The following is a 26,689-nucleotide window of genomic DNA, read 5'->3' as shown; positions in this document are numbered from 1 at the left end:
TTGAAGATTCTAAAACTTTATTGGCAAACATGAAGGCCTGTCGTCCTTGCCTTGAGCCCTGATCCAGAGCACCCCATTTGGTTCTTTTTTTTTCTAACCTAACTCCCTTGTGTTCCAGGAGGTGAAACAGGAGATAAATCAAAGGCTGACACTTAGCGACTTCCTCATCAAGCCCATTCAGAGAATAACAAAATATCAGTTGCTCCTCAAGGTAAGAGAGCTGTGAGCCTGGGTCAGGGCCAGGGGAGGCTCTGAGTTAGCAGAACACTTTAGCTGGAGGTTCTGTCTCCACCATACTCTTCCCATGGGCTCATGGGGGGGCACGTGAGGGCTTCTATCTTGTCTGTTGGTTGTGTCAGCTTTACCTCCCCCCTAAAATTGTATACCTATTGTTCCCACATTTTAGGTTGGTTCATTTATTTTCTTTTTTTCAATTTATTTTTTTTAAGATTTTATTTATTTTTTTAAATTTTATTTTAATTTATTTTTTCAAATACATTTGTCTCTGCCTACCCCCCACCACTTTCCCTTGCCTTCTCCCTCCCTCCCTCCCTCAGCTCTTCCCCTTTGGTTTTGTCCGTGAGTCCTTGCTATATGTTCCTTAACTTTCCCCTTCCCTTCCTTTTCCCCACCCCCCTCCCTCCTTCCCTTCTTGTACTTCCCTCTTGTACTGAGTTCCTTCACTAACTTGGTACAATACCTTTAAAAAATGAAAAATTATAAGCATAAAATCAGAGTGGAATCCAAGCAGAATGAAGAAGAAAGGCCCTAGAAACCTTACATGAGTAAAATCTAAAATTTGATTGTATTTTACTTTTTAATGGCTTAATTTGATTTGTCTTAACAGAAATAGGAGGTAAATGGAAGAGAGATTTAACTTTCCTTTCTCCCATCCCTTCTTCTCATAATCCCTTTTTCTTCTCTATTCATAACTCTCTCTCTCCCCTGTTTCCCTTCCTCCCTCCCTTTCCTCACAGTTTTGAATCTTTGACTATCCTGGGGGTTTTCTCTGTGATATATGTACATTATGACTTGTGACCTCATATCTCAGCTACTACAAAGCATTGCCACCCCTGTTGGGAAGGAAGGTCTTTTGGGTGTTATCATGGTTGACAGGATGCGAGGTTTTTTATAGTGCTCTATTTTCCCAACTGATTTCACCCTTCCCACACCCTTCCGTGCTTCCCTGACTTGCTAGGACTTCCTGAGATACAGCGAGAAGGCGGGTTTGGAGTGTTCAGATATCGAGGTGAGTATTTTCTGCTTGTAATGCTGTCTAGGGACATTTATTGGATGTCTGTCTCCAAAGGGGGAAGATTGCCTCTGGTTGACTGAGGGTCCAGGCTGACTCCTCTAGGACAGTAAGAGCCCCCTAGCAGGTGCTCAGCAGGATGAGGGAATAGCAAGTTCTAATGAATACAGTGAGTGTTTTTCTAGAACTTGAGAATTCTGTCCTGGGCCTGATCAGAGCTTCGCCCCACTGGTGTTCTCCTTGTGGCTCCTAGTGACCCGTGGTGGGAAAGTGTGATATCTGAGCCCCGTAACATCCTTCAGAGACTGGGTGTTTCAGTGGGCAACTGTATCCATAAATCCAGGTACCATTTGAATCTACCATATGAAGTATTCCATTTTCATTCCATCCCCGGCCCCCAAGGATTACTCCTTAAGTCCTTTGAAACAATGTCACCATGGGGATTGTTCTAAGCCAAAGAATCCTCTGGCCATTCTGGCAGGTTATTTTAGGTTAAAAACTCCAGTGGTTCACAAGCCCGGCTAAGCTGTCGGCTTGGGCAGCTAGGAAGCAACAGAGAGAAGAAAGAACATCCAAGAAGAAAAGGGACTTGGTAACCAAAAGTGGGAAGGTAGGAGAGGGGTGGGCTGGGTAGCGTTGTCCCCACGTGTGAAGCCCTGCACTGATGACCAACTCCCCCACCTAGAACAGACAGTCCCACAGTCCTCTGAGAGTGGGCAGCAGGGACCAGTGTCCTTTCCTAGAATCAGGAACTACCAGAGAGTCTCTGCCGTCCATCACAAAACTTCTTTGAGCTTCCTGTTCCCCCTCCTGAGCTGCTTTTGTTCTTTCCCTCAGAAAGCCGTGGAGTTAATGTGCCTTGTTCCAAAACGCTGCAATGACATGATGAATCTGGGACGCCTGCAGGGCTTTGAGGTGAGCCCTTAAGAATGCTCCTAAACTCTCTGTCCTCTGGGCAGCAGGGGCCCAGGCTGCGGGGGCTTCCCTTTGAAGTCCTGGGCCCGCCTCCTCTGCCTCTTCACTCACCATCTACTCCTTTGTGCCTGTCCCCTCTGGTTCACAGGCCTAGAAAACTCTTCTATTTAGGATATCAAGTGACAGGGCAGTCAGAGAAAGTTACAGAGCAGTCAGCCAAGCTGGAGTCAGCATTCAGAGGGTTGGAAAGACCCATAATTCTTTATGACTGCAGACCTGGCAATGACCTCTCCCCTCTTCTCGCTTGCCTGAGAAATGCCAGCTTTGTGAGGGAAAGTGGGACTGCGATGGAAATAGAACCAAAGGGAAACTGGGACACTTTCTTGAGAAGGTGGTTCTAATAAGCAGGTCTATACAGTGGCTGGCTTTCCAGGTAAATAAGCATTTTTTTTGTTCTTTGAAGAGGAGAATCAAATTTTAGGAGAAACAGCTAGATGCCCCAGGATTTTGGTTTCCGTCAATGGACTTGTTTGCTAGGGCTGCCATAATGAAATACCACGGACTGGGTGGCTTAAACAACAGACATGTATCATCTCACATTTGTAGAAGCTAGAAGTCCAGAATCAAGGTATAGGCATAGCGGTTCCTTCTGAGAGCTGTGAGCAAAGGGTCTATTCAGGTCTCTCTCCTGGGCTGATAAATGGCCATCTTCTGCGTACATGGCATTCTTCCTATATATTCACCTCACCTTTCCTCTGGATCCAAATTTCCCCCTTTTATAAGGACACCAGTCATACTCAAGTACAATCACCGCAGTGGCCTCGCTTTAATTCTGTGGGGACCCTGTCTCCCAAAAAGGTCACATTCTGAAGTACTGGTGTTGAGACTTCAACATACAACTTGCAGAGGAACACAATTCAACCCATAACAATGAACCTTTAAAGAACAAGTTGATTTTTCTAACTTAGACTTAGTAAGTGGCTAGTATTCGTTTATATCCAAACCTCATGTATTAACTAAACATAATCTGTTTGAATACCAGTATGATAAAATTGGAACTGACACAGTTATTGACTGGTACGTGGTTGTTGTTGAGCCCCTTAGAGAAAGATGCGCATCTTCCAGTCCTGTTTCCTGGTAATCCTGCTACCTAAGATTTTATTATTCCTTTTTGGAGAAAAGGGATTCCTGAAAGTTGGCATAATTAAGACAGTAATAGACCTTTTCTTCTGGCTAAATTAAAAGAGGTAGACTAGAATAGATATAAGACAGTCTGGTCCATAAGTAAATTTAGGAGATGCTATATTCAGGTTTGAGTTCTTGAGTTGGATTCATGGTTTTCTTGAGGCAAATTCTTTTTTCCTCCTGCTCTTCCAGCCCATCCTCTTGTCCCTGTCTGATTCCATTGCTTTATTGTGACCAGGAAGTAGGTAGAGGATCTTTTTTGCTGTTCTTTTTTCATAGGTTGCCAGTGTTACACCGTAGACCTGAGGCAGGAAAGTCAGGAGGGTTACACAGAGAAAACATATTCTGAGTTCTTACGCAGAGTTTTAGTCATACTAGGTGAAGGTTTATACTTTTTCTGTTAGACTTATGCTAGGTCTGAAATTATTCTGGACAACACAAGTAACTCCTTTTGCTCTTAAACTTTGAAGTCTCCATGTTTTCTGAGCAGGAGTGTGGCTTGACTCTTGGTCCCTGGAGAAACTGACCACTGACAAGAGAAACAGTATCTGATTTGCTGCCTAATTCGAGACAGATTCATAGGAACTGTATTGTGCATATGTGTGTGTCCACAAAAGGCCACATACCAGGGTGTTTAATTGTTTTCTCTTTTAAATCAAGTACCACTGGCTCCTTTTTCCCTCAAGCCCCAGAGAACCTCCTTTGCATTCCTTCACCTAATTGGGGAGGACCATGAACATATTTCCATTCCTTCTGGAGTCCATGGCTTTGGGCCAGGGAGAAGGTAACCCCTTCACTTCGATTCCCTCCCCAAATTTAAACCTCTAGCTTTCCCTTCAGCATTGGCAGGGCCATAACTCATGGGTCAGGCTCTTATGCAATATTAATAGAGCTTCTAGAGCTTTCCTGACTAGCTGGTCACTGGCTTAATATTAACTTTGGACCAGGGTAGAGACAAGCCTGTTTGCCTGCTGACATTGACAGTAAGGAGCATGATCCAAGGAGAGGTAAGGTGTTTCCCAGGAGCATGAAAGAAAAATGACCCATGTACTGGGCAGTGTTTGGCACCATGTGCAAAGGATGGCCCAAATTTGCATTAAAGGATAAAGTTGTCACCTGAGAGAGTATGATTCAGAGGAGGCCTTCTGGCCTGCTGTCTCAGATGTCAGCATCTTCTCTTTGCAGAATGGTAGAAAAAGCAAGGCTCTTTGATAGCATCTGCGAAGACTTGTAGGGTTGAGCCATATTTTCTTCAAAGATGTGACGACATCTCTGAAAATCTGGTCAGAAACTGGCAAATGAAATAGGCTTCACCTCCTAGGCTGCATGTCAAGTGGCCTGGTAGCTGGTGGCATTGTAAGACGGATCACAGGACTCCAAAAATATCTACTAGCTTATAAAATATGGGTACCTATCTACAGTAACCCAACTTTACCTGTAGATTTGTAGAAGGAGACAAAGACTTCACAAGAATTTCCTCCATTTTAAAATAATAAGAGTAAAGAGGGGCCCAATTTATCAGACTATTTGTGGTGCTGCCTACATCACTTCTGTTGGCCGTGGTTGGTTCTAAGTCCATGGCCACTCATGCTGCAAGGGAGCCAGGCAGGCACATTTCTCAGAGCTCCAAGCATCACTTACTTTATGTTCTTCTAATAAAAAACAAGAAGGGCTAGGGTAATTTCTGAACATCTTTTTAGCTAATAATTTTATCTTCCTTCAGGAATTTTCCTGGACCTGCTTCTTACCCTTTCCCTGCCTTCTTTCCCTTTCTCCACAGAGCCCTTGTGTGTGCCCTAGATGAATGGGTAGATCCAAATTTGGTCTTACTAGAGACCTGAGGATTTTGGTATCAGGTCTGCTGTCCATGTCCCCAGAGGGAAGAATCTTTAGACCCAGAGGGCTGCAGTCATCTCCCTGTTTCTCACTCACTTCAGCCCTAGCTCTTCTCTCCACCAGGGCACCCTGACCGCTCAGGGGAAGCTGCTGCAGCAGGACACATTCTATGTGATTGAGCTGGATGCAGGCATGCAGTCCCGGACCAAGGAGAGGCGTGTGTTCCTCTTTGAGCAAATTGTCATCTTCAGTGAACTGCTCAGGAAGGGATCTCTCACCCCGGGCTACATGTTCAAAAGGAGCATCAAGGTGAGGATCCAGTGGGGATGAGTAGGGACAAGGAAGAGCCAAATTTGGGAAAGCTGCTTCCTTCAGACAGGGGAGTAAGTAAGGATCCTGAGCACTGAAGATCTTCCAACCTAATAACCTTCAGGCATGAAGGCTGGATATCTGTGAGGAGTGGCAGGCTGAATGCCAGTCCCTAGCACGATCCTGCAGGTTCTCCAGGGTCAGGTCATTCTCTCAGACACAGAGACCAAAATACTTAGCTGTTAGATCCAGGGCAAAATTTTGGAAACGGCTCCTGAAAGAAAAACTGTGAGGAACTGTAATGTGTTGTTGATTTTTATTAAACCACTTAAATATGAAAAGGATTGACTTGATGTCTTCTAGATGAATTACTTGGTCCTGGAGGAGAACGTAGACAATGACCCCTGCAAGTTTGCGCTCATGAACAGGGAAACTTCAGAGAGGGTCATTCTGCAAGCTGCCAACCCTGACATCCAGCAGGCCTGGGTGCAGGACATCAATCAAGTCTTAGAAACACAGCGAGACTTCTTAAATGGTGGGTACTGGGCCTGACTTCTAGCAGGGCAATTTTATGGGACCCACACCTCTGATTTTCCTTGGGTCTGGGTTCATGATGTGTTGTGAGCCCAGATCATGTCTTATGTGAAGTTCAACTTTGTAGTTTTCAAAAACACATTGTTTGGAATTCTTCTGAACCTGAATACACAAGTGCAACAGATGAAGCATTACAAAGAAGCCCCATCTTTTCAAAAGAAGGGATATTCCCTCATAGCCTACACACAGGATACTTGTCTTGTGATCACCATTACCAGCTGGTAATAACTGAGGAAAAAGTCTGAGATGGGCACATCCTCTTTCCCTTAGGGGCCATCAATGACGTGTGTCTTCCCATTTGGTGGCAATGGCTGGTGCCCTCACAGGTTCCCTCAGGTTATCTAGAGACAACTGGGAATTTGGCAGATCAGTTCAAATGCCCCTTCCACTGACAGCAGTGTGAGAGCCTGGATAAGTCATCTCTTCCATGACAGGAGATTTAACACACTGTGTTTATCTTAAAACAAATAAAAAGAATTATATAGCAGAATGCCATGACTTTTTTAAGATAGGACATAAAACTTCAAAGCAGTTTCACACTGGTCCCCCAACTGTAGAATAGTTTGAGGAAAAAAATAAATTAACCCTGGTGGGTGTGGCTCAGTGGATTGAGCACCAGCCTGCGAACCAAAGGGTCGCCAGTTTGATTCCCAGTCAGGGCACATGCCTGGGTTGCTTGCAGGCCAGGTCCCCGGTGGGGGGTGTGTGAGAAGCAGCCACACATTGATGTTTCTCTCCCTTCCTCTCTCTCTAAAAATAAGTAAATAAAAGCTTCTTTAAAAAAATAAGTTATCTGTAGGGTTCTTTCTCATTCTAAAAAATTGAAAATTAAACACCAGCCCAGCCCCGAAGGATAGTAATGAAAGTTGTATAAAATTTACAGTGTCTGAATGTACAACTTTGAATCAACACTTACGTTAACAAAATAATTTTATGCAAAAATATGTGCATATGTAAAATACATTGATTAAATTTAACTCTATCAGTAATTTCTGATAGATTCTAAGCTGGAATAAGGTTTCTAAGTTCATCCATTCAGGGCAAAAGAAAAATAAGGTAGGACAATAAATTGAAACCAGTAATAATTGAAATAACAGCGATGGCTGCCATTCTTTCTCCGTGGCCAGGCATCATGCAAAGCATTTCACATGTATGGTCACATTTAATCCTCACATCAACATGGAAAGCTAAGTACTGTCATTGTATATTTTCGAGGTGAGGAAAAAGAAGCTCAGAGAGGTTAAGAAGCTTGTCCAAAGTCACAGAAGCAAGGACTTGAACCCAGAACTATGTAACTTAAGATTAGGCTCTTAACCATAAAACTGTAGTATAATTGCTAGTGGTAGAACACACATTTATCTATGAGCTCCCTAGCAAACAAAGCAAAGAAAGAAACAGGTTCAGGAATAAGACACCGCATTTATTAGCTGGAAGCAAACCCCGGCAGTCCATGCACAGCTTTCCTGACGCTGGCACCTAAGTTTTGCAAATTGAGGCTGGTGGAAGAACACAGGCTCAAATCCTTGCGCACAGTTATTGCGTGTAATCAGGTAACATCCCAATTCCATGAGAGAGGTATTGCCTCAGGAGGTTAATTTGACAAGGCTTGCTTCACAACTCTTTGCTATCTGCTTAAAACTTAGAGCTGCGTTTCTCTGAGCACAGTCAATGATTCAGACTTGTACATGGTTCCAAGAGACCTCTCTCCTAATCTTAGTGAACTGCGAAGCTATTACGGAACTGGATTACCAATACCTCAATATTGTATGCCTAGAGAACACTCTCCAGGGAGAAAGGCTGAGCCCTGACACACTCAAGAGACAAGGATGTGATGATGGGCCAGGGCCAGGCTTACCTGCAGACATGTGCAGGCATCTCAGAGCCCATCTTTCCCTCCTGAGACCTTAAATAGAAAGGAAGTGTGGCCTATGTTGAGTCCTATTGAAGTTCATACCTATCACTACAGAAATACCTTTATAATTGAAAGTTCTCTGGGCCCCAGATGTTAACCCACTTAAGTATTTGTTACAGTCAATATGATAAAACCAACATAATCGGGCCAGCCCTTGAAGTCATGATTTACAGAATTTAACCTGTATTGCTTTTGCCTTGCTGTTCAGGACTCAGACCTTGGGACTTTACTGTTTTCAACTCAGTAAAACAAAGCTCACATCTTTGCTCCTTGACCACCATTTTCCCAGTGTCCAAACCTGAATGACCCTCAATTCTTGCCTTATTTTCCCACCTAGGCTGGGTCAGAGTCTAGTCTGCCTCCCCGGCACTTGCCACACCACATCCGTTCACATTCCCACTAACTGTGCTCTGATTAGGCCTCTCGCTTGTTACTGTCTCATGGCCTCTGAATCAGCCTCTGCAGTCTCTCCTCCCAACTGCTACAGGTTAACGTTCTTCGAGTGTGGCTTTGTTGGTAGAATCTGAATTTGAAATGTTCAGGCTCATTGAATCCAATCACTTTTCATGATCTTCAGAATTAAATCTAGACTTGGCTTTCTAGATCTTTCACACCATGGCACCTCCAGCCTCTCCTACCCATCTCCTCTCTTTCTCCATGGACATACACTGTCATCCACGTGATCTGACTCCATCCTGTTCCCCAGACACTTGCTTCCTTCCTGCAGAGTCTGCGTGGCAGAGTCTGACAGCTGGCCCTCTTCTGAAGTTCTCTCTCGCCACCACCTATACATACACACACACATGCATATATACTATAGAGCCCTCTCTCCCTTCTTTTGCACAACACTTTGCACCTCACATATGACAACAATTTGGGCTTTGTATGCGTATTTTTATTATTCAGGTAGGTTTCTTATTCTCACAGTAGATTACAAATTCCTTAACAATAAGGGCATTGTCTTCCTCATGTGTCCTCATTATGCCTGGCATTGAGCATGTCCCTAAGAAGCCTCCAAATCCTATGCAATTCCCAAAGGTTGGAGTAACTGTCCACTGTCATCCTGCAGCGCTACAGTCACCGATTGAGTACCAGCGGAAGGAGAGGAGCACAGCTGTGATGAGGTCCCAGCCTGCTAGGGCTACCCAAGCCAGCCCCAGGCCCTATTCCTCCGTCCCCATGGGCTCTGAGAAGCCCCCAAAGGGCTCCAGCTATAACCCGCCTCTGCCACCCCTGAAGATATCTACCTCCAATGGCAATCCAGGGTTCGACTACCACCAGCCTGGGGACAAGTTTGAGGCCAGCAAGGTAAGTGACAGCGCATTATTCCCATCCTTACCACTCTGAGGGCACGACCTTAGGGTTCACTTTAGGAAGTAGCATTTTTTTTTAAAGATTTTATTTATCTATTTTTTAGAGAGAGGGGAAGGGAGGGAGAAAGATAGGGAGAGAATCATGACATGTGAGAAATACGTTGCCTCTTGCACGCCCCCAGCTGGGGACCTGGCCTGCAGTTCAGGCACGTGCCCTGACTGGGAATCAAACCAGCGACCTTTTGGTTCGCAGGCTGGTGCTCAGTCTGCCGAGCCACACCAGCCAGGGCAGAAGTAGCATTTTTTTATGGTGATCATTTTGGCAGGAACAGCCCACTGGATACAGACTATTCTCCGTTATTTCTCTTTCTTCCCTGCAAACTGAGTGTGTAAGACCAGTTCCCTCCAGATCAGACATTCTGTTCAAGGGCTATTGTCATCTACAGAAACTCTATACAAATATAACGTATTATTGTAGAAATTATGAAAACAGGTGATTTATACCAAATAGAATACTTATGGTGCAGATCATCGATAAGTCACAACTCTAGTGTTTGACATTTTAAAGAGATTGCCTTTTCTAATGATGAGCTGCCAAAATGAGCTCACAGTTCTTTACTACCCATTGGCTGATGTGGCAAGAAGTTACTCGTGTGTGCCATGGGTCAGCCAGTCTTGGATTAAACATTTATCATACATAATCCACCATTTAAACATCTCCTGAGGATAGCCACAGACTTAACTGTAGACCTAGTCTACACATTTGTTTTGATCCTACAAGGCAGTAGGAACCAGAGAACAAATGGGAAAAAGTGCTAGATTAGGAGTTAGGTAAATCCAGTTTCCATTCCAAATTCTCCAACTCACTTGCCCTAGAACCTCAGCAAGCTAGTTAATCAGATTAAGCCTCACTTTCCTCTGGAACTCAGTGGGTCTATGATAAGGAATGCTACATTTTGACCTATGTGTTCTGATTTTACACTTTTATTCTTTTTACCCAAATTATTCGATGATACCGATTTTAAAAAAATTAACGCTGTCTAAATTCAATTCTGCGTTACAGTAACTGTACTGACTTATTTCATCACATCACCTAGAAATGATTTTCCACCTTAAAAAACTTCCTGCTCTTGTGAATAAGTTGAAGTCACATTGGCATTTTGTGACAGCTTTCGAATAATTTCTGGCTCCCACTATGCTCTGTGAGGCAGCCAGGCCTCCCTGGGAGTTACAGGTCTGTCTAGAAGCAGCTTCCCTGGTGCAGAGCCACGTGAAAGGGCCACAGAGGCAAGGCCTCCATATAAACGGGTACAGGGGAAACTGGAGGAGTTCTGTTCCCATAGAAGTTGGGTCAGGGTAGGTCATGACCTTGCCTTTGAATTGGGCGAATGTCTCATTGTTACTCTTGTCTCAAGAAGGGTCAGAATGTAGAGTAAGACCAATGCTTTTTCAAAAGGAAGAAAAATGTATCAAAGCATCTGTGTTCTTCCCACTGGGCGCTATGACCCCTAACTTGTTTGCCCTATCTTCACTTTGCCCAGCCGCTTATATATCCCATTGCCAGTACCACGCTTCTCCGTCCATCCATCAGAGGACGCAGGCAGGAAGGTTGCATGCTAAGGAGGGGCTTCCGGGTGGAAGGTGTGGTTACACCTTTATCTAGGTCAGGCAGTATTTCTACCTATTCACCTTTGATTATATATTGGATGAAACAAGAATATAATGTCATTACTCAAGATAATATGCTGCTTGTTATTTACCCTGCTAGTGGGAGGTTTGGCTTTTCACCACACAGTAGGATGCAGAGCAAGCCCCTGTGAACCAGCCCTCTTGTATCTGGGTTCCTCTCACCCTGTCTCCCAGCAGAGTGACCTGGGAGGCTGCAATGGGACCTCATCCATGGCCGTGATCAAAGATTACTATGCACTGAAGGAGAATGAAATTTGTGTGAGCCAAGGTGAGGTGGTCCAGGTCCTCGCAGTCACCCAGCAGAACATGTGCCTGGTGTACCAGCCTGCCAGCGACCATTCACCTGCAGCCGAGGGCTGGGTCCCGGGCAGCATCCTGGCACCGCTCACCAAAGCCACGGCAGCAGCCGAAAATAGTGACGGGAGCATCAAGTAAGTGCCTCGTTGGCTTCCCTGGGAGAGGAGTATGTGGATTAAAAAAATTCCAAAACAAACAAAGAACACAAAAATGCAAACACACGGTAGGGAATTACTGCTGCTTAATCTCGACAGTGCCACCGGAACCGATGTTTGAGTGCTGGGACCACACGCAGCATGGGGCATCCAGGCTGGATTGTTCTGAATTTTTTTGCTTTTGTTGATGGTAGTGGTGGTAGTTTTTATTTTCTTTTTGTTTATAACTTTTTGTTCATTTTTTCCCCTCTCTTCCCCCCCCATTAAGAAAAGGACCCTACTGAGACCCTAGGTGACAAAAGCATGCCTTCCGTTGCTCCACTTGACCCACCACAGGATTCACTGGACTGGACTTCTATTTATATTGTACTAAGTTACGGATATATATATATTTTTTTGATTGACACCAAAAAATTACTTTAGCACAAATGCCAGACAGACCTGTACAGGTTAGAAGCCTGCTGCTTCTCCCAGGAGAGAGGGAACTTTTTGGTTGTCTATGGCAATTCCTCTGTACAGATTGTACTTTTTTTTTTTTATTTTCCCTCCCCTGTTCCTTTAATATATGTTCATGGTAATTTGTAAGATATTTCTTTTCCTTATTTTGGTTGCAAAGACCCTTCCGAACACATTCCTGTATAAAGTATTTTGCACTATTTAAAGAAACCCATATGGATGGAGTCAGGTTGTGCAATATAATGGAGAGTCACAATGTTCATCATTGTACCTGTAATGTAACTAATAATTTTAATGTACTATTTTAAATATGTAAAATAAATTTTCACCATGAGCATGTTTTAATGAGGTTAAAGACTAGTTGACCCTTTTTCCCCACTTCACTATTCTGGGACTTTTAAGTATGTGAATGATTCTCCCCCCACCCCCTTTCCTTTTCTTTCCTTTCCTATATTTTAGGAGTTGGTTGAATGCGTTAGCAGTATTTTCCTTCACAAACAGTTGCTAAAGCTCCAACCCCAGCCTTCCCTTCTAAATAGTGCCTATTGGTTTCCCTCTAACCTCTGAGATGAGGAATGATGCAGATTGGATGCTGTCCAACTGGGCGACCTTGAGGTCCTTATGTAAATCAATGACTAGAGGAGAAGGTAGTGTTTGGCTTGCACCCCCTACTGCTTTCCATGCTGTGCGGTCATTGATGTCAGGGGTGGAAGAAGCTCCCATAAGATGTCTGAGCAGGGTCACCAGCAGAACTGTGCTCCGTGGGCAAGGAAAATAAGAGCAGCAACACTGAAAGGAAAAGAAATCAACAGAGACAAGAGGGAAGGAAGGAGGGGAGGGGGGCAGGGAAAAGGGAGGGAAAGGGAAAGACAAGGAACATATAGCAAGGACTCATGGACAAAACCAAAGGGGAAGAGCTGAGGGAGGGAAGGAGGGAGGGGGCAAGGGAAAGTGGTGGGGGGTAGGCAGAGACGAATGTATTTGAAAAAATAAATTAAAAAAAAAAAGAGATGTCTGAGCAGGGTCACCAGCAGAACTGTGTTCCGTGGGCCTTTTCTGTAGCTCAGGTGTCAGAGTCTACTGACCTCACCCTGGCTTTTCTAGGTAACTACAGGCCCAGCTGCCAATCAGTAGCGACCCCTAAGGGACAAATAGGCCCAATTAACTTTATCCTAAAGGCACTTGGCTTTGGTGCCCTTTAAGAAGCCTTGGGAATAAAGGCTCTCAAGGCTTTGAAGTTTTTATTAATCAGTGGCCTTACAGAGCTAACTCGTAATGATTTGTGATCTAATTATCCAAGCACTGAGCTCATCCTCCTCCTCACCTTTGGGTCTTTTGGTCACTTTTTCACACCCTCTGTGGGAGGGAATGTAGGAGGGGTGTCAGGCTGAGTGAGAGAGAACAGACTCGATACAAATTGGTCATTTTGGTTCCTTGTCAACTGCTCTTGGTGACAAGGATTGGTGGGGGTGGAGAAGAGCAACAGACTAAGGGCGGTTGTCATTAATCAGTGAAGAACACTCACTGCACCCACCCCAGGGCCTGCTGTGACCACAGAGGTCAGAGTTAGTGGGATGCCTACAGGATCAGTGTCACTGAAGCCCGGCTTCCACATCAAGCTCTGGGCTTGTGGCCAAGAGATGGAAGCTCCCCACACCTTGATGATGAATTCTTCTAGGATGAAAAATATGAAATTGAGCCTGTCCTGCCATTCGTACTGCTCTGAGTCCTTCTGAACGTTGTTTATGAAGTCTCTAGTTTCTCACCAAGCATACTGAATGACCCACAGGGTTCTAATAAACATAGGAACACACCCCCACACTCACAAGCACACACTGTGCTGTCTGCCCTGGGAGTCTTCAGCGAGCATTTGCCTGGCTCAAGATGTTCTCAGAAAGAGCTAGAGGCATGGATTTTGGGGTAAAGGTATGAGATGAAAGTCTGAAGTTAGCAGAGTGATATCATCTAAGGTGAGCTTCCATGATTGGCCTCCATTCAGATACAGCAAGTGGGGCGAGCTGCTGGTGTGCATGGATCCCAGACAGCCTGCCTGCTTAGGAGCTGCAAGAGAAGGTCTGCCAAGAGATTCTTGCCTTTTAAAGGAGCCCACTTTTCCCAAAAACTTCAAGAATGTGACTATGATTGCTCTTCCCTGCTCAGAAGGTTGATTTTTAACCATATGTGTCAGAGAATAATATTTTGGGGGCAGCTTTCTCTCAGAACATGCTAATATTCCTAACATATGATAAACTTTCTGGAGGGGATGCTATACATTTTGGAGTGCCTTCCTTCCTCCTAAATTTCCTATGCCTCACTCCCTCCTGTCTCCCTCAATGAAAGCTCTTTTCATTGAGCTCTGGTCTACATAGGCCTAAAGCTGACAAGGAGACACTGAAAGGAAGCCAACCTCACTTGTTTCAGATGATATTAGAGCTTCATCCAAACTCCGTGGCCACGTCTGAAATTGATGATGCCTGCCCAGGGCCATTGATGGTGTGGGGTGACTTGGCTTTTGGTATCTTTGTCTTTGAGTCCTAACATGTCAAGAGCTCTGCTCTGAGCTTCTCTTTGCAGGTCTGTGAAGAAGTAGCTCCCAGCCCCCTCATGGGAAGAAAGAAGTTAGGACAGAGTGAAAGGGCATTGCCGCCCTCCCCTCCTTGGGGGTGTATTTTGGTTCTTCTCCCAACAGGAAAACCTCTTAGTGGTTTGACAGAGCCCTATATTCACAAACACCAAGTGATGTGGACAACCTAGGCCAAAACACCCTTTATCCTAAACTATTCGGATGAATGAGTGGCGCTTAACTGTTCATTAAGTTGAATGCCCCAGAAAATCCTATCTGTGCTACAGTGTTTGGGAGTGGTCACAGCTCAAGTACAAATGAGGTTATGGAAACCTCAAAGTCATCCATTTGGTGATCTATACCTGGTCCTGGGAAAGTGCCAGTAGCATATGCACTATAGAGTATACTTCTTTTACCTTTCCCGTTTTCTCCCACCCTCTCCCATTCTTCCCCTATCCACCATACCCTTCCGAAAGGGAATTCCTCAGTCCTGTAAGACCTCATCAGTATTTTTTAAAATGGCCCTCAGTAGAGGTTCATAACCTACTGCTCATGTTTTCCTAAAACGCTGCAGTCAACCTTGCACATCTGTCAGGAGTCAAAGTCCACCCTCGCTCGCCTCCCATGGGAGGTGAGGTCAGCGGCCCACCGCCACAGGGGCTGGCGCGCAGGCGTGGGCCCCTGAGGCCGGGGCATGACTGGAGCGCCGCGCCAACTGACTCACCCACGGGTGGCGAGCCCAGCCACCGCTTCACCCTGCCCTGACCTGCCATTTTGATTGGTGCATTTTTTGGTACAACAGGAAGTCATGTTCATGGCATACTCTACGCATGAGAAAGCGGGCGGAAGTGGAGAACACGGGTAAAAATGAAGCCACAGGGTCTCGTAAACCCAAGGATATTCTGGGCAACAAAGTCTCTGTTAAAGTGAGTAAGGTATTCCGGAGCTGTGTCCCACCTCTCATCTACTCCCACCCTGCAGCATCCTCACGAGGCAATCTGGGAGGATGGGGATTTTTGTTTTTTTCCCAGCGTGGGACCCAGAGGGGAGGTAGTTTAACAGGATTTTGCATGCAAGATCAATTTATTTTGTATTTTTTTATTTCTCCTGGCAACTTCGATTCAAATAAGTAAGTATCTCTTTTTTTCTTTTATGACTTTATACTGTGCAGATGTTTTACAGCAAAATTATCTGCAGCATTATTCTCTTAGAAATGCAAGGTGCTTGATTCATACTAAAGTTCTCCAAGTTGCCCATGCAGTCAGTATCCTAGGTTTGAAAATACATGCCGGATAAAGAGATGAGGGATGCTTTCCAAACCCTCAACCCTGTGACGTCTGAGGTTTGGAATTTAAGGGCCACTGTGTCCTTGGTAAAGTTTCGTTTCTTTTCCCCAGAATCCAGACATCGCTCTCAGGCCTGTGCATGGCAGGGAAGGGGGGCACATTGGTGAAGTGCAAGTTACTGCTTTATAATAATCCACCTATTACCCTGAACTCATTGATTATAGGCTTTGGCACACCTTTGCTGCCTCCCACCTCGACACATTGTAATCTGTTTTCTTTCCACTGTGCCCTCTGGAAAGTGCTGACTCTGGAAAATGGAAATTAGAAGGCTGAGGTTCAGTTGTGCTTTAATGTGTGATTATCTACCTGGCACTTTTTCCCCTTCCTGAGCAAAATAAGAACCAAAACCCGTTCTAACCTCCTTCTTGGGGAAAAGAAATTGTATTCTCTCCTCACCCTCATCTGGGAAGGCCGGCCGGCCTCTCACACAGAAGACCGCAGTTTAAATTTGACCGCACTCATGCTTCATTCGGTTGCTTCCATTGCTATTTCCTGTGAGATGACGGCTGTCCGTGGTCCCAGCCTCCACTCCTGAACAGAGCATGCTGCCGCCCTTGGTGATACGCACCCCCACCTGGTCTTTCTCTGCCCAGTTTCCCATTGCCCATGCTTCTCTGAAGTTCTCCTCGCTCTCTAGCAAAAGCTGCCTGTGTTCTAACTGTGTTCTCTTTCTTTCCCCTTCCTCATGCTGCCCACCAAGGAGACGAACAGTTCCGAGGAGTCAGAGTGTGATGATCTTGATCCTAATACTAGCATGGAGGTAGAAGCAGCTATTGTTGTCCCGTTTTCTGCAATGATTGTCTTTCTAAATATGTTCTGTGATAGTGGCCTTGCCAAAGTGACCAGCTAGTCAAGGATAAACTGTTACGTCAGAGCCTCTCTGGGTGTTCCATCCCAACTGGAAAAACAAACAAAACAAACAAACGTAATTCAGTTCAATTTTCATAGAAAACTCTCCCTAGATGCCTTTTTTAAAACATACACTTCTATTTCTCTTAAATGCTTGCTTGATATTTTCTTCTTTTGCGGGTTTGGCTTTATGTAGAAAATGTTTAACTTCATTATTGGAAACTTAGAACACATTTTTTTTTTTTTTGTTCATGGAAAATGGCATCATAAAGAGTGGCTAGTTTCCAGCTAAAAGAGAGGAACACATTAGTTTTAGTTATTCCCACTTTTGCCTCTCCCTCCTCCCTTTTTCCTCTTTTTCTATCCCCTTTCCCTCCTTATCTGGTTCCTCCAATGGACCCTAGTCCTCCTTCAAGATTCCAGCAAAATCATATTCTAATTATGATTTTGTGGAGACCTGGCACGCTGTGTACAGCTGGCTTGAGAGCAGATGAGGAGCAATGGCAGTGGCTTCATGGCAGTGGTTTCTGGGCAGTGGCTGTGCCCACCGCGAAGGAAGAGGCGCCCTGGAGTGGGCTGCCTCCCAGAGCCTGAGCAGAGGCCTCCTAGAGACAGAGGGACTGAGATGCTGCCCTGGGACCTTTCTCATGCTCTGTAGTGACGGGGATGTGGGAGTGGAACTAACACCTCCACCAGCAAGAACAATGAATCAGCTTCCAAACTCCTCCTAGGCTAGAAGCTGTGTGGGGAAACAGGCCTCTCACCTGGCTTACCAATGAATGACAACCATTGTACATTTAACCCCAGAGAATCTGAGCAAACTTGGAATTGGCATGCCCTGCCATTTTTTTCTTTCCAAGTTCATTGAAACGCTTTTCTCCAAATCTGTGCCTCCATCTCCAGTAATGGATAAAAGTATAGAGATTTCCTCTAAGTAGGAAGTAGAGAATTGTAGGGGAAAAAACTCTTCTTTGTAGCCCTAAGCTTTTCACTTAACTAGATGGGTTTTTAGTGTTTTTATTCTAATTTAACCTAATCTCAATGAAATCCATTACCCTATTGTGACAACGACCACAAAACCCAAGAATGGCCATGCTGCCCAAGACCTGGTAAGTTCTGTGGAAGAAGCCAATGAAGTTGAGTTGAGCCAGAGACAAGTGGTTGAAAGTAGGAGTTCTGCCAGGACGAAGTAGTCTCCTGAGGATGTGGGTAATGCCACAGAACTAAGTCTGGCAGGTGTGGGTCAGTGCAATGCTCCGCTGTGGGAGGAAGTGCACATCACATTCGTAGCCTAAGTGTATCTTAGGGAGTGAGGAAGCTGCGGGGAGGGTTTCTGGCTCTGCTTGTGTTTCATTTCATAGGATGGGCACCAGCTCCTGTGGAGCCCACCGCTCTCAGCTTATAGATGCCTGGTGGCTCCTGCATCTCCAGCCTGTGCTGCTGGCATGTATCGGAGATGTCATCTGCAAGCAGAGGGAGGGAAAGGCCAGGTATCTGTGTTCTAGAAGGCAATCTGGGAACTTTTTCAGCTCTGGAGACTTGGAAAGAAGAGTGAGTGACTTTGCTACTCTTCTCTTTAAAGGAAGCAGGGGGCACAGGGGAATGTGGTACCAGGTGAGGAACACATGCGGAGGTTAACTGATGTAACCGGATGCTCTGTTCTACATTTAGTGAAGCAAAAGTGCACGTGCACACACATCTTAGCCCTACTTTGTGAAATGCACACATTTCTGAGGTTCCTACTCATCCAAAGCTTGCAGCCTTTGCATGACCTGAGTGAGATAAGTCCTAGGGAGGTGGTATGAGGCACATAAGCAAAGGCTTTAAGGCATCAGTGCTGAACAAGGAAAGCCAAAACGTGTCTTGATGCAGGTCCAAAAAGTTTTCAAATTTCAATTAACTGGAACTCTCAAGGGATGCGTGGTTGGAAACTGCAAGTCTTCTGGTTAACCTAGCAGTGCTGTAGTAGGTGTGGCACACAGCCCTTGTATATTCCATGCCGGTCCTTCTAAACATCAATGAGCTCTTCTGAACTGTGTTGCCACCTTGAAATTAACTCTGAACACATAAGCAGGTGCTGAGGGAAAGCAGGCATCTTGGCACTACTAACTTAGTATTTTCAGACACAAATAACAAATAAGATATAGAAAGTCAAACTATTCAATGTGAGTTGAGAGCGTTCTCAAGGGGGAGGTAAGTAGAACCTTACCACAGCATCCATTGCAGAAGAAAATGGCCACAGGTGCATTTGAAGAGAGCTATGCATTAAAGACCTGGCTTAAGAAACAGGTGGGAGGACCACCTCCTGAAGGCCTCTTGCTGCTAAAGCGAGAGCTTTGGATATCATTACCAGGCCCGGCCTGGTCCCCAACCGTGCTCTTGTCTTCTGAACCTGATGACCGTAACAGGTGTTATCTTTTTGAGAGTGTGTCCCTGTGCTCTACTGAGCTGCACGACAACTCCCATGGCCTGCGCTGCAAGCCATATCTGGAGCCCTGAGGACACCCTCGACCTGGCGCCGGCTCATCAACTCCATTCCTAGCTGTGTACGTGTGCTTATTCGGCCTCCACGTGCCTATCATTTAGGCACGTGCTTGGGGTAGTGACCCAAGCATTTTTTGTTTTTTTTCCTCAGTTGGTGACTTGAAGTGTTCCCCTAAGGAGCCGTTTCCTGGGGTCCTTGCTTCCACACCAGCTGCTTGCTACCCCCAGAGCTGGCATATGTCCCACCATACTGTTTTAGGGAGATATGTAGGCACATCTTTGAAAGCTAAGAGAAAAATAAATCACTTTGAACCCTAGGAATCTGATTTACAAAGCTTTCCAAGAACACCCAGTTACCTAAAGGAGGAGATTCTGCTCTGAAGTTTACAGCCTGTTCCCCTGTAGAGACATCGTGTGAATATTCCCAAGTGCAACTCCAGTCCTCACTCCCAGCACCACCAGCCACACCGCTAGCTGCTGCATGATTGGCTCCAGGCCCATGCGATCCCCCTCATGGCCCATCAGCCCTTTCCTGCTGATCCGTGACAATGCCTCAGAACTGTTCCCAAAATGACAAGGACCTTCCCTGGTTCAGCTTACCTCTTTACCCTGCACAGATTACATTTTGGGAATAGGAGAGGAGAGGATATTACAGATGAGAGAAATGTTTCCGCGTGGAAGAAGAGTCAAATAGGGCTAAAAATCAAACACTAAGCTGTCTTAGGAACAAGTTAATATTAATTCAATTGTTCCAGGACAGCTTAGACCGCTGATCACCTTTTATTGAAAAGGAGTATAGGCGTGATGGTGGGCTGGGCACCACATGCCAACCCGACAGCTTCTCAATGCTGCCCCTGCCCGGTGCCTGCGCTGAAACCCAGGCTGGAACCGAGCTCGGGGCTTGAGGCTCAGCACCTGCCCTCTGAGCCAATGGCCCTCTCTGGGAAGTCTGAGCTGTGGTGGATTTCTCTTAGGACCCAGGCCTGGCAGGGCACCACACCCATGCCGCCTCTGAGAAGTTGCCTGAGGATGGCATGGATGCTTGGCTTTTGTGCCTGCCCTCCAACCCCAGCCCTGCAACTCGCCTGCATTGTACGCTGGGGTAGGGAGGCCGGAACCCACCTCCCAGCCTTCGTCTTCAGGGACAAGGATTCTTAGCCGGGCTTTTAGGTCAAGCCCAATTAATTAAATGCATCTTAATTTTTCTTAAATACCTAGTAGCACTTCTAGCAGAGAAGGTCAACCCGTCAGGGTAGGAGGTCGTCAGGATTCCAGAAAGAATGTCCCTCTGCCCCAGCCCTGTAACATGGGACATGAGTAAATGCGGACGTTCCCCATGGTCACAATGCCGCTGTCAGGTGTTTCACTCAGTGTCACTTTCTGCAGTAGGAGCAGGGTTGGAACCTTGTGGGAGAGGGTTCTGAGAGATGAGGGAGGGAAAACAGAAAGGTAAGGCTAATCTGGGAGAAAATTTCCAATTAGCATAAAAATCATAGACTTTCAGAGTCGACAAAAACTTTGAAAGCTTTACTTAGCCCCTCTTTGTGCATTTTTTAACTTGTGTAAAATATACATAACATAAAACGCACCGCCTCCACCATTGTAAGTGGCGTTAAATACCCTGACAAGTTGTGTAACCGTCACCACTATTCATCTCCAGATGTTCATCATCCCAAACTGAAACCACACCCACCAAAGGGTAACTCCCCACTCCCCTCCTCCCTCCAGCCCCTTGGGAGACTTTTAGAGAGGAAACGGAGGCAGGGGAAGTTGTAACTTTCTGTTGGACAATGAGAAGTTGCCCTGAATAGCCAGTCTGGTTGTCCTGGTCCCTGTTCCCCCACCGACACCACCCTGCGCCTCTTTGGCTGCTCCCCACCTCTGGGTTGCTTTTAACTAAAACACAGGTCCTGGCCAATGACAAGACCTGCCTTCTTGTGCCAGGTTTTCTGTATGAATTTGTTATTCAGTGTTCCAGCTCAACAAAGTGGAGTATCATTTCTGCCCATCCCTGCTTTCCAAGGCTGAAGTATAATTTAAGTAAAAATCACACAAAGGCAGTATCACACAGAAAGAACACTGGCACGGACATCAGAACACCTGAGCTCTGTACAGGTAGCCTTCTGAGCCCAGGTTTCTCCGGGAGGTTGCACAGCTACGAGGGGACAGATGTTTCCGTACGTGACATGGAGCCCAGTGAGCACCGTGCAGATCTAAGGTGTGTTACCAAAGGGCTTTGAGACCCTTTGCTCTCCTGAACTTCTGATTCTGAAAACAATGAGACTCCATCAGAAGAAGAAACAGAAGATTCTGCACCTTGCTCCCAAAACTTGCTTTGCAGGAGGTGTGGCAGGAATGGCCTCCTGAGACCTGACTGGATCGGCCACTCCCTGCGCTGGGAAGGGTTGGAATGGCCAGTGCTGACCCTTCTTTCCTTCCCCACCCCCGCATTCCCCAGCTCCAGCTTCCACATCTTCAAAGAGCCAACCTGGTGCTCCCACCTCAGGAGCTGTGGCTCCTTGTCACAGAAGCAGGGCTTCAAAGTAACCTGGCCAGCCAGATGGAAGGAAACTTGCACCCCTAGTCAGCTGACCTCCTGGCATCACCAGCATGTTTCCACTGATGCCTGTTTCTGCGTTTTAGTTGGGAAAAAAAAAAAAAGATTTATAAAAAGAACTCTTTGGAGAAAAGAGTGAAGAATCACATTCCTCTCGTTTTATTTTTACAAAATATTTTCTTTGTAATATATCTGATGGGGTTGGCCCGGAGACTCACTCTTCTTGCCCAGCTTCGTTCTGACTCTCCATGAATATTGATTTCTTTTCCGCCGCTAAGAGCAGGGCATTTAGCTCTGCTGGAGCGGGTGTTTCTCCTGGAGACCTTCCACTGCATATTCACAACTGTCATGCTTTGTGTTCCTTCCAAACACCCAGTGAAGCTGGGGTTTTCTTACTTCCAGAGAGGTCACGGCTATTCAACCAATAAAATAGCAGGTCTTGATTGCAGGGCTTTGAGCAGCCAAACTTGGTGAGTGACACACAGAAAAACTGTCACTGAGGCTCAGGCACTTTCTTAAGAAGGATCAGGTTCTGGCCCTCCCTTGTTGCACATCTTCTTGTTGGAAGAGAATTTCTTCCTCAACAACTTTTTAAAACTTGACAGTTGGGGTAATTAATTGTCCTCACCCACACCCTTTCCCAATGACTCAGGAGTCCATTCATGGAAGCCAAGAAAGGATGTTCAGTTGCACAGGCTAGAAACATCTAAATGGGCCTTCCAGACCCACGCAGCCAGTCGGCACACCTTCCGTCATGCGTGTCCTGCAGCAACCTTCCTTGGCTCCCTCCCCTGGAATGGGGCCTAGGCCCTTTCATTTTTATTGTACACTAATGAGATTGCAAAGTGCCATTGACCCAGGAGAAGTTCCTCTCAGAACATGCTAGTAGAGGAGCAAAGGCCACCCCCAGAGCCCCGCCCACCCTGTGCTTTCAAGGTTCACCTGCAGGCTCACTCACTGTGGTGTCCCGGTCAATTCAGTTTTTCAAAATCTAAATACACAGAGCATTACCACATTGCAGTAAGTACCATGAAGAATCAGGGAAGGGGCACAAGGCAGGGGCATTCCTATTTGGGGACCGACCCTCCAGGTCAACCTTGCACTTTCCCATGTCCTCAGAGCCAATTTTAACATGTTGTGGGTCCTTAGACTCTGGGAGGTTGTTTCACTCATTTAAAAAAAAAATGGGAAATGGGGATGAGAACTCAAAACATCCATCCATAAACACTATATCCAAAGCTAAGATCATGGCTTTCAGGTTGGCAGTGTGATTTATGAAAAAGAAATTACAACACTGCCACCGACTGTCCTCGGCCCCCACCCCCGTCCCTGCCTGACAGGCCTCTGGGCTACTGGGGGCATCGTGAGAGCAGCGCGTGCAGTAATCAACCACCTTCTTTTGTTCCTTTCCCCTCAACTATTTTGTGGGACAGATTATAGATTTCTCTTATTATCCTGTTAAAAGTCATATTTTCATCCTTTTAACTTTTGAGAACACACTAAATGTTCTACAACCAAAATACCAAACAAGATTTGGAGAGGGACGTGGACCAGAAAACCCCGTAAGACAATGTGACTAACCTGTGTCCATCCATAGAGACCTGTACCCTACAATCAGTGCTTGTACATCCTTCTAAAGAATGCTTGGAACTTTTTACAAAAAATTGATTTATGAAGCAAGGCTCATCAAAAAAAAATCAAGAAAACAGTATCATATAGACCAACTACTCCAACCATGATACAAATTAAGTTAGAAATCAGTAACAGAAAGATAATTTTTTTACAAATCTCATACATTTAGAAATTATAAAACATTTCTATTACAATTGGGTCAAAGAAGTAAATCAAAGTTGAAGAAAAAATACTTGTATCTAAATGATAACGAAAATAGTTGGGAAGTAAGGAACTAGTTCAGAGACAATTCTATTGCATTTGGGATTGAGTTGCATTTACATATTTTTAATTGCAGCTTGCTGTATGTCCATTTAGGAATGAGCAGAAGCAGGAAGATTTTCTAAAACTTCAGAAAAATATTTTCTGAAATTGCAGAAAATCATGCCTGGTTTGGCTAGATTAGAAACATGAAGGGTTAAAACTCCAGAAATCATACCCAAATTTTTAGAAATTGTTTTTCTTATACCCGTTCATTTAATTCCCAAATCTCATCATCTAAAATCATCTAAAATCCCTTTCCTTTCTCCTCTGAACACAGATTCCCATGAAACAAGCACAAAAGGAATAGAAGGAAAAGGGAGAGAATAGAAACATGGGTTCACTCAAGGTTTAGGACATTTATTTTGAGTTCCCTTTGACCACTTTTATTCTTTTAGCATTCCCGATACATGGTTTTGAACTGTGTTTTGTGGCTGGTGACGAGGGATTCAGAAAAGATGGGGTGGGGATATTTTTACTCTGGAGTTGGTTGTTACCTTCTTTTGTAGACATACGAGGATTTTGCCCTCACTGTCAGGATGTAGAGTCAAAATCTTGGACATGGACTGGCAAGAAAAATAGACTTTCAAGATTTCTTCAAAGATCAGCTTATTATTCAGTGCTAGTTGATCTTACCGGTGTCCTTTTCTGCTACCCACCGCCCTCCCGTTTTGAAGGAAAATGAAGGAAACGATTATGATTCTCTCCAGCAGGAGGAAGCACTGCCACCTGCCGCCCCCTGCTGTTCAAATAAAACCAGGTTCTTCAGCAGCTCTTTACCACACGGTCTTTGCCAGCCTCGTCCTTTCGGATCTGGGTCTCCCAGGGAGAGATCATGTGCATTTCATATGAAGAGAGCCATCTTTCCTCCACTACCATGTCCATTTCGGATTCCAGTTCCCTCCTCCTTCCCATCTACTACTCTCTCCGGACTTCCAAACTGTTCCTAAGGAAGGAAAACATTAGGCTTCAAGAAACACATGCAGCTCATGATTGACCCTTCAGGTCCCAGCCCGACACCCCAGGTCCCTTTACACAATGCACAATGATCATTAGACAAGGTGGTCAGGAGACCAATAGTCTCATCTACTAATTGCATGACCTCAGTTAAGTTGATTCAACAAATACTTGATCTCCTGCTATGAGCAAAATGCTCTGTTAAGCAGCATGACAGATGGTACATAAAACATGAAAAAGGGTTACTATCTTTAAAGGAGTCGTGAGACTAGTAGGGCAGTGACATCCAGGGCAGATGTTATGAGAGAGGGGCCACAGGAGGTCACTGCCAGCCGAGTCTCCGTGCGGGCTAACCCATGAAGTTCCAGGGCCGATCACATTCCCAGCTAATGGAAACAGGAAGGCACCCCAAGTGCATGGCAGGGCATTTTATCAACTCTCCTCCCCCAGATTAGGATCGCACCACTTTAAATTTTCTTTGATTTGACAAATATAAATGTAGTACTTGTGTGCTGGGTATTGTGCTAGGCTCTGAGGCAAGAGCACTCAGCGAAACGTGGGCCTTGCCTGCATGGGCCCTGTAGCCTGCAGGGAGCCATAGACAGATCCATAGGCTTAACACTACAGCGTGAGGAGGCCCTCATGGCCCTCCTGCAGTCCACATTCTGATTTGCTTCCAAGTGGAAAGAGGAAAAATGAGGCAGGAATCTTCTATGGACACAATCCAGAGTCAAAGTTAGAAAAAACATTAGCATGGATTTTTTTCCCAGGCTCTTGGTCCTTGCTAGAGGTGTTTAAAGAGGAGGCTTAGGAAGAGACGGGCTGAAGAGCAAGGTGGGAGAGCCAAGGTCAGCAGATGAGTCAGCCTTTGACACCGAGGACAAGGTTTCACAGCGCTTTCCCCAAACCCCTGCCTCCGCATGGAATGCTGTGCTGGAAAGAACGCCTGGGGCCGGTCCTCTGTCACTGTCTCTGCGATCTTACATGGCCTTCTTTATCTCATCTGGAAATGGAAGTAAGCAGCCCCTGCTCCACACTCCCCCACCCCCACCCCGGGGTTTCAGAGGAGCAATGGAGGAGTTTGTGGGTAGGTTCTGTCAACTATGCAATGCTACACCAGCCAGTGCTGTCATTGCCATTATCAGCAACACCTGGGCGAGCCAAGCGCCACACGATAAACCGGATGCCTCCCCCGGCCCTTCCAGATAGAGAACCTGCAAGAAAGCCTTACTGGTGACATCTGTCTCCAACTTCCCCATAAAGTTACTGGGGTGTCCAACTTTTTGGTGTCTCTGGGCCACACTGGAAGAAGAAGAGTTGTTTTGGGCCACACATTAAATACACAAACACTAACAAAAACTGATGAGCAAAAAAAAGGTTTCAAGTAAATTTATGATTTTGTGTTGCACTGCATTCACAGCCATCCTCGGCCACATGCGGCCGGCGGGCCACGGGCTGGACACCCCCCCGCCAAACTAGGAAGATTTGTTTTTTAAACAGTGTATTTAATAACGTACTCAATGCAGTTGGGGTGTGATGAGAAAGAGAAATAGGGCTTAGAGAAATCCTCTAAGCAGCAGTTTGGGGTGTTTGATTAGAGTCCTGCACCGTGCCGGTATATGAAACCCCACTTAACACTTTACAACATAGGGACCTGCCGCTCATCTGTCCCGTTGTCCTTTGTCCCCTCTCTGAGACTCCTGGCTTGGACGCGCTGCTCCCATCAGCAACGACACTGAACAAAGTAGCCCGCATTCCCAAGTCGTTTTTCCCCAGAGTCCTTGTCATTGAGTGGAGATGGGATGGGGCGAGGGCAGTGCTTCATGTTTGTTGGAGGCTGGCCATTAAGCTCAGCCAGGCGCCACCCTGAACACTGTCCAGATGCCACTTAATTCCACCCTCCCCACTAGACTGCTGGCCCAGCAAAGGTAGTGAGTACGCCTGCCTTCCTCCCTGCTGCACGTCACCCCCTAATCAAAGGTCAAAAAAATCTTCATCAGTTAAGAGTCCTTACATCAAGCAACCTTCCAGGTGGGCGTCGTCACCCCCAACTGATAGATAGAACTAGGGCCTGAGTGGCATTAGGAA

General features: G+C 45.8%; 1 protein-coding gene across 7 annotated transcripts in view; it reads left to right on the top strand.

Moving 5' to 3' along the window:
• Window positions 1-26,689, top strand: part of KALRN (kalirin RhoGEF kinase) — a 721,333-nt gene that overhangs the window by 667,114 nt on the left and 27,530 nt on the right. For 3 of the 7 annotated variants that reach the window (XM_054575197.1, XM_054575193.1, XM_054575195.1), the window contains 7 exons: window positions 119-211; window positions 1,199-1,249; window positions 2,090-2,167; window positions 5,312-5,497; window positions 5,861-6,032; window positions 9,073-9,311; window positions 11,183-11,713. In XM_054575197.1, coding sequence (XP_054431172.1) covers window positions 119-211; window positions 1,199-1,249; window positions 2,090-2,167; window positions 5,312-5,497; window positions 5,861-6,032; window positions 9,073-9,311; window positions 11,183-11,440 — 1,077 coding nt within the window. In that variant the 3' untranslated portion in view covers window positions 11,441-11,713. Of the gene's footprint in view, window positions 1-118; window positions 212-1,198; window positions 1,250-2,089; window positions 2,168-5,311; window positions 5,498-5,860; window positions 6,033-9,072; window positions 9,312-11,179; window positions 11,714-15,278; window positions 15,403-16,522; window positions 16,583-26,689 lie in introns of those variants that run through there. The other 4 variants (XM_054575198.1, XM_054575191.1, XM_054575192.1 and 1 more) reach the window with 3 other exon arrangements.

The sequence above is a fragment of the Pteronotus mesoamericanus genome, unplaced genomic scaffold (assembly GCF_021234165.1).
Source record: "Pteronotus mesoamericanus isolate MK-2021 breed Mesoamerican mustached bat unplaced genomic scaffold, CSHL_Meso_final contig_27, whole genome shotgun sequence".
Classification (NCBI taxonomy): Eukaryota; Metazoa; Chordata; class Mammalia; order Chiroptera; family Mormoopidae; genus Pteronotus; species Pteronotus mesoamericanus.
The sequence above is the reverse complement of the archived record's forward strand: the minus strand, read 5'-3'. Positions and strand labels throughout refer to the sequence as shown.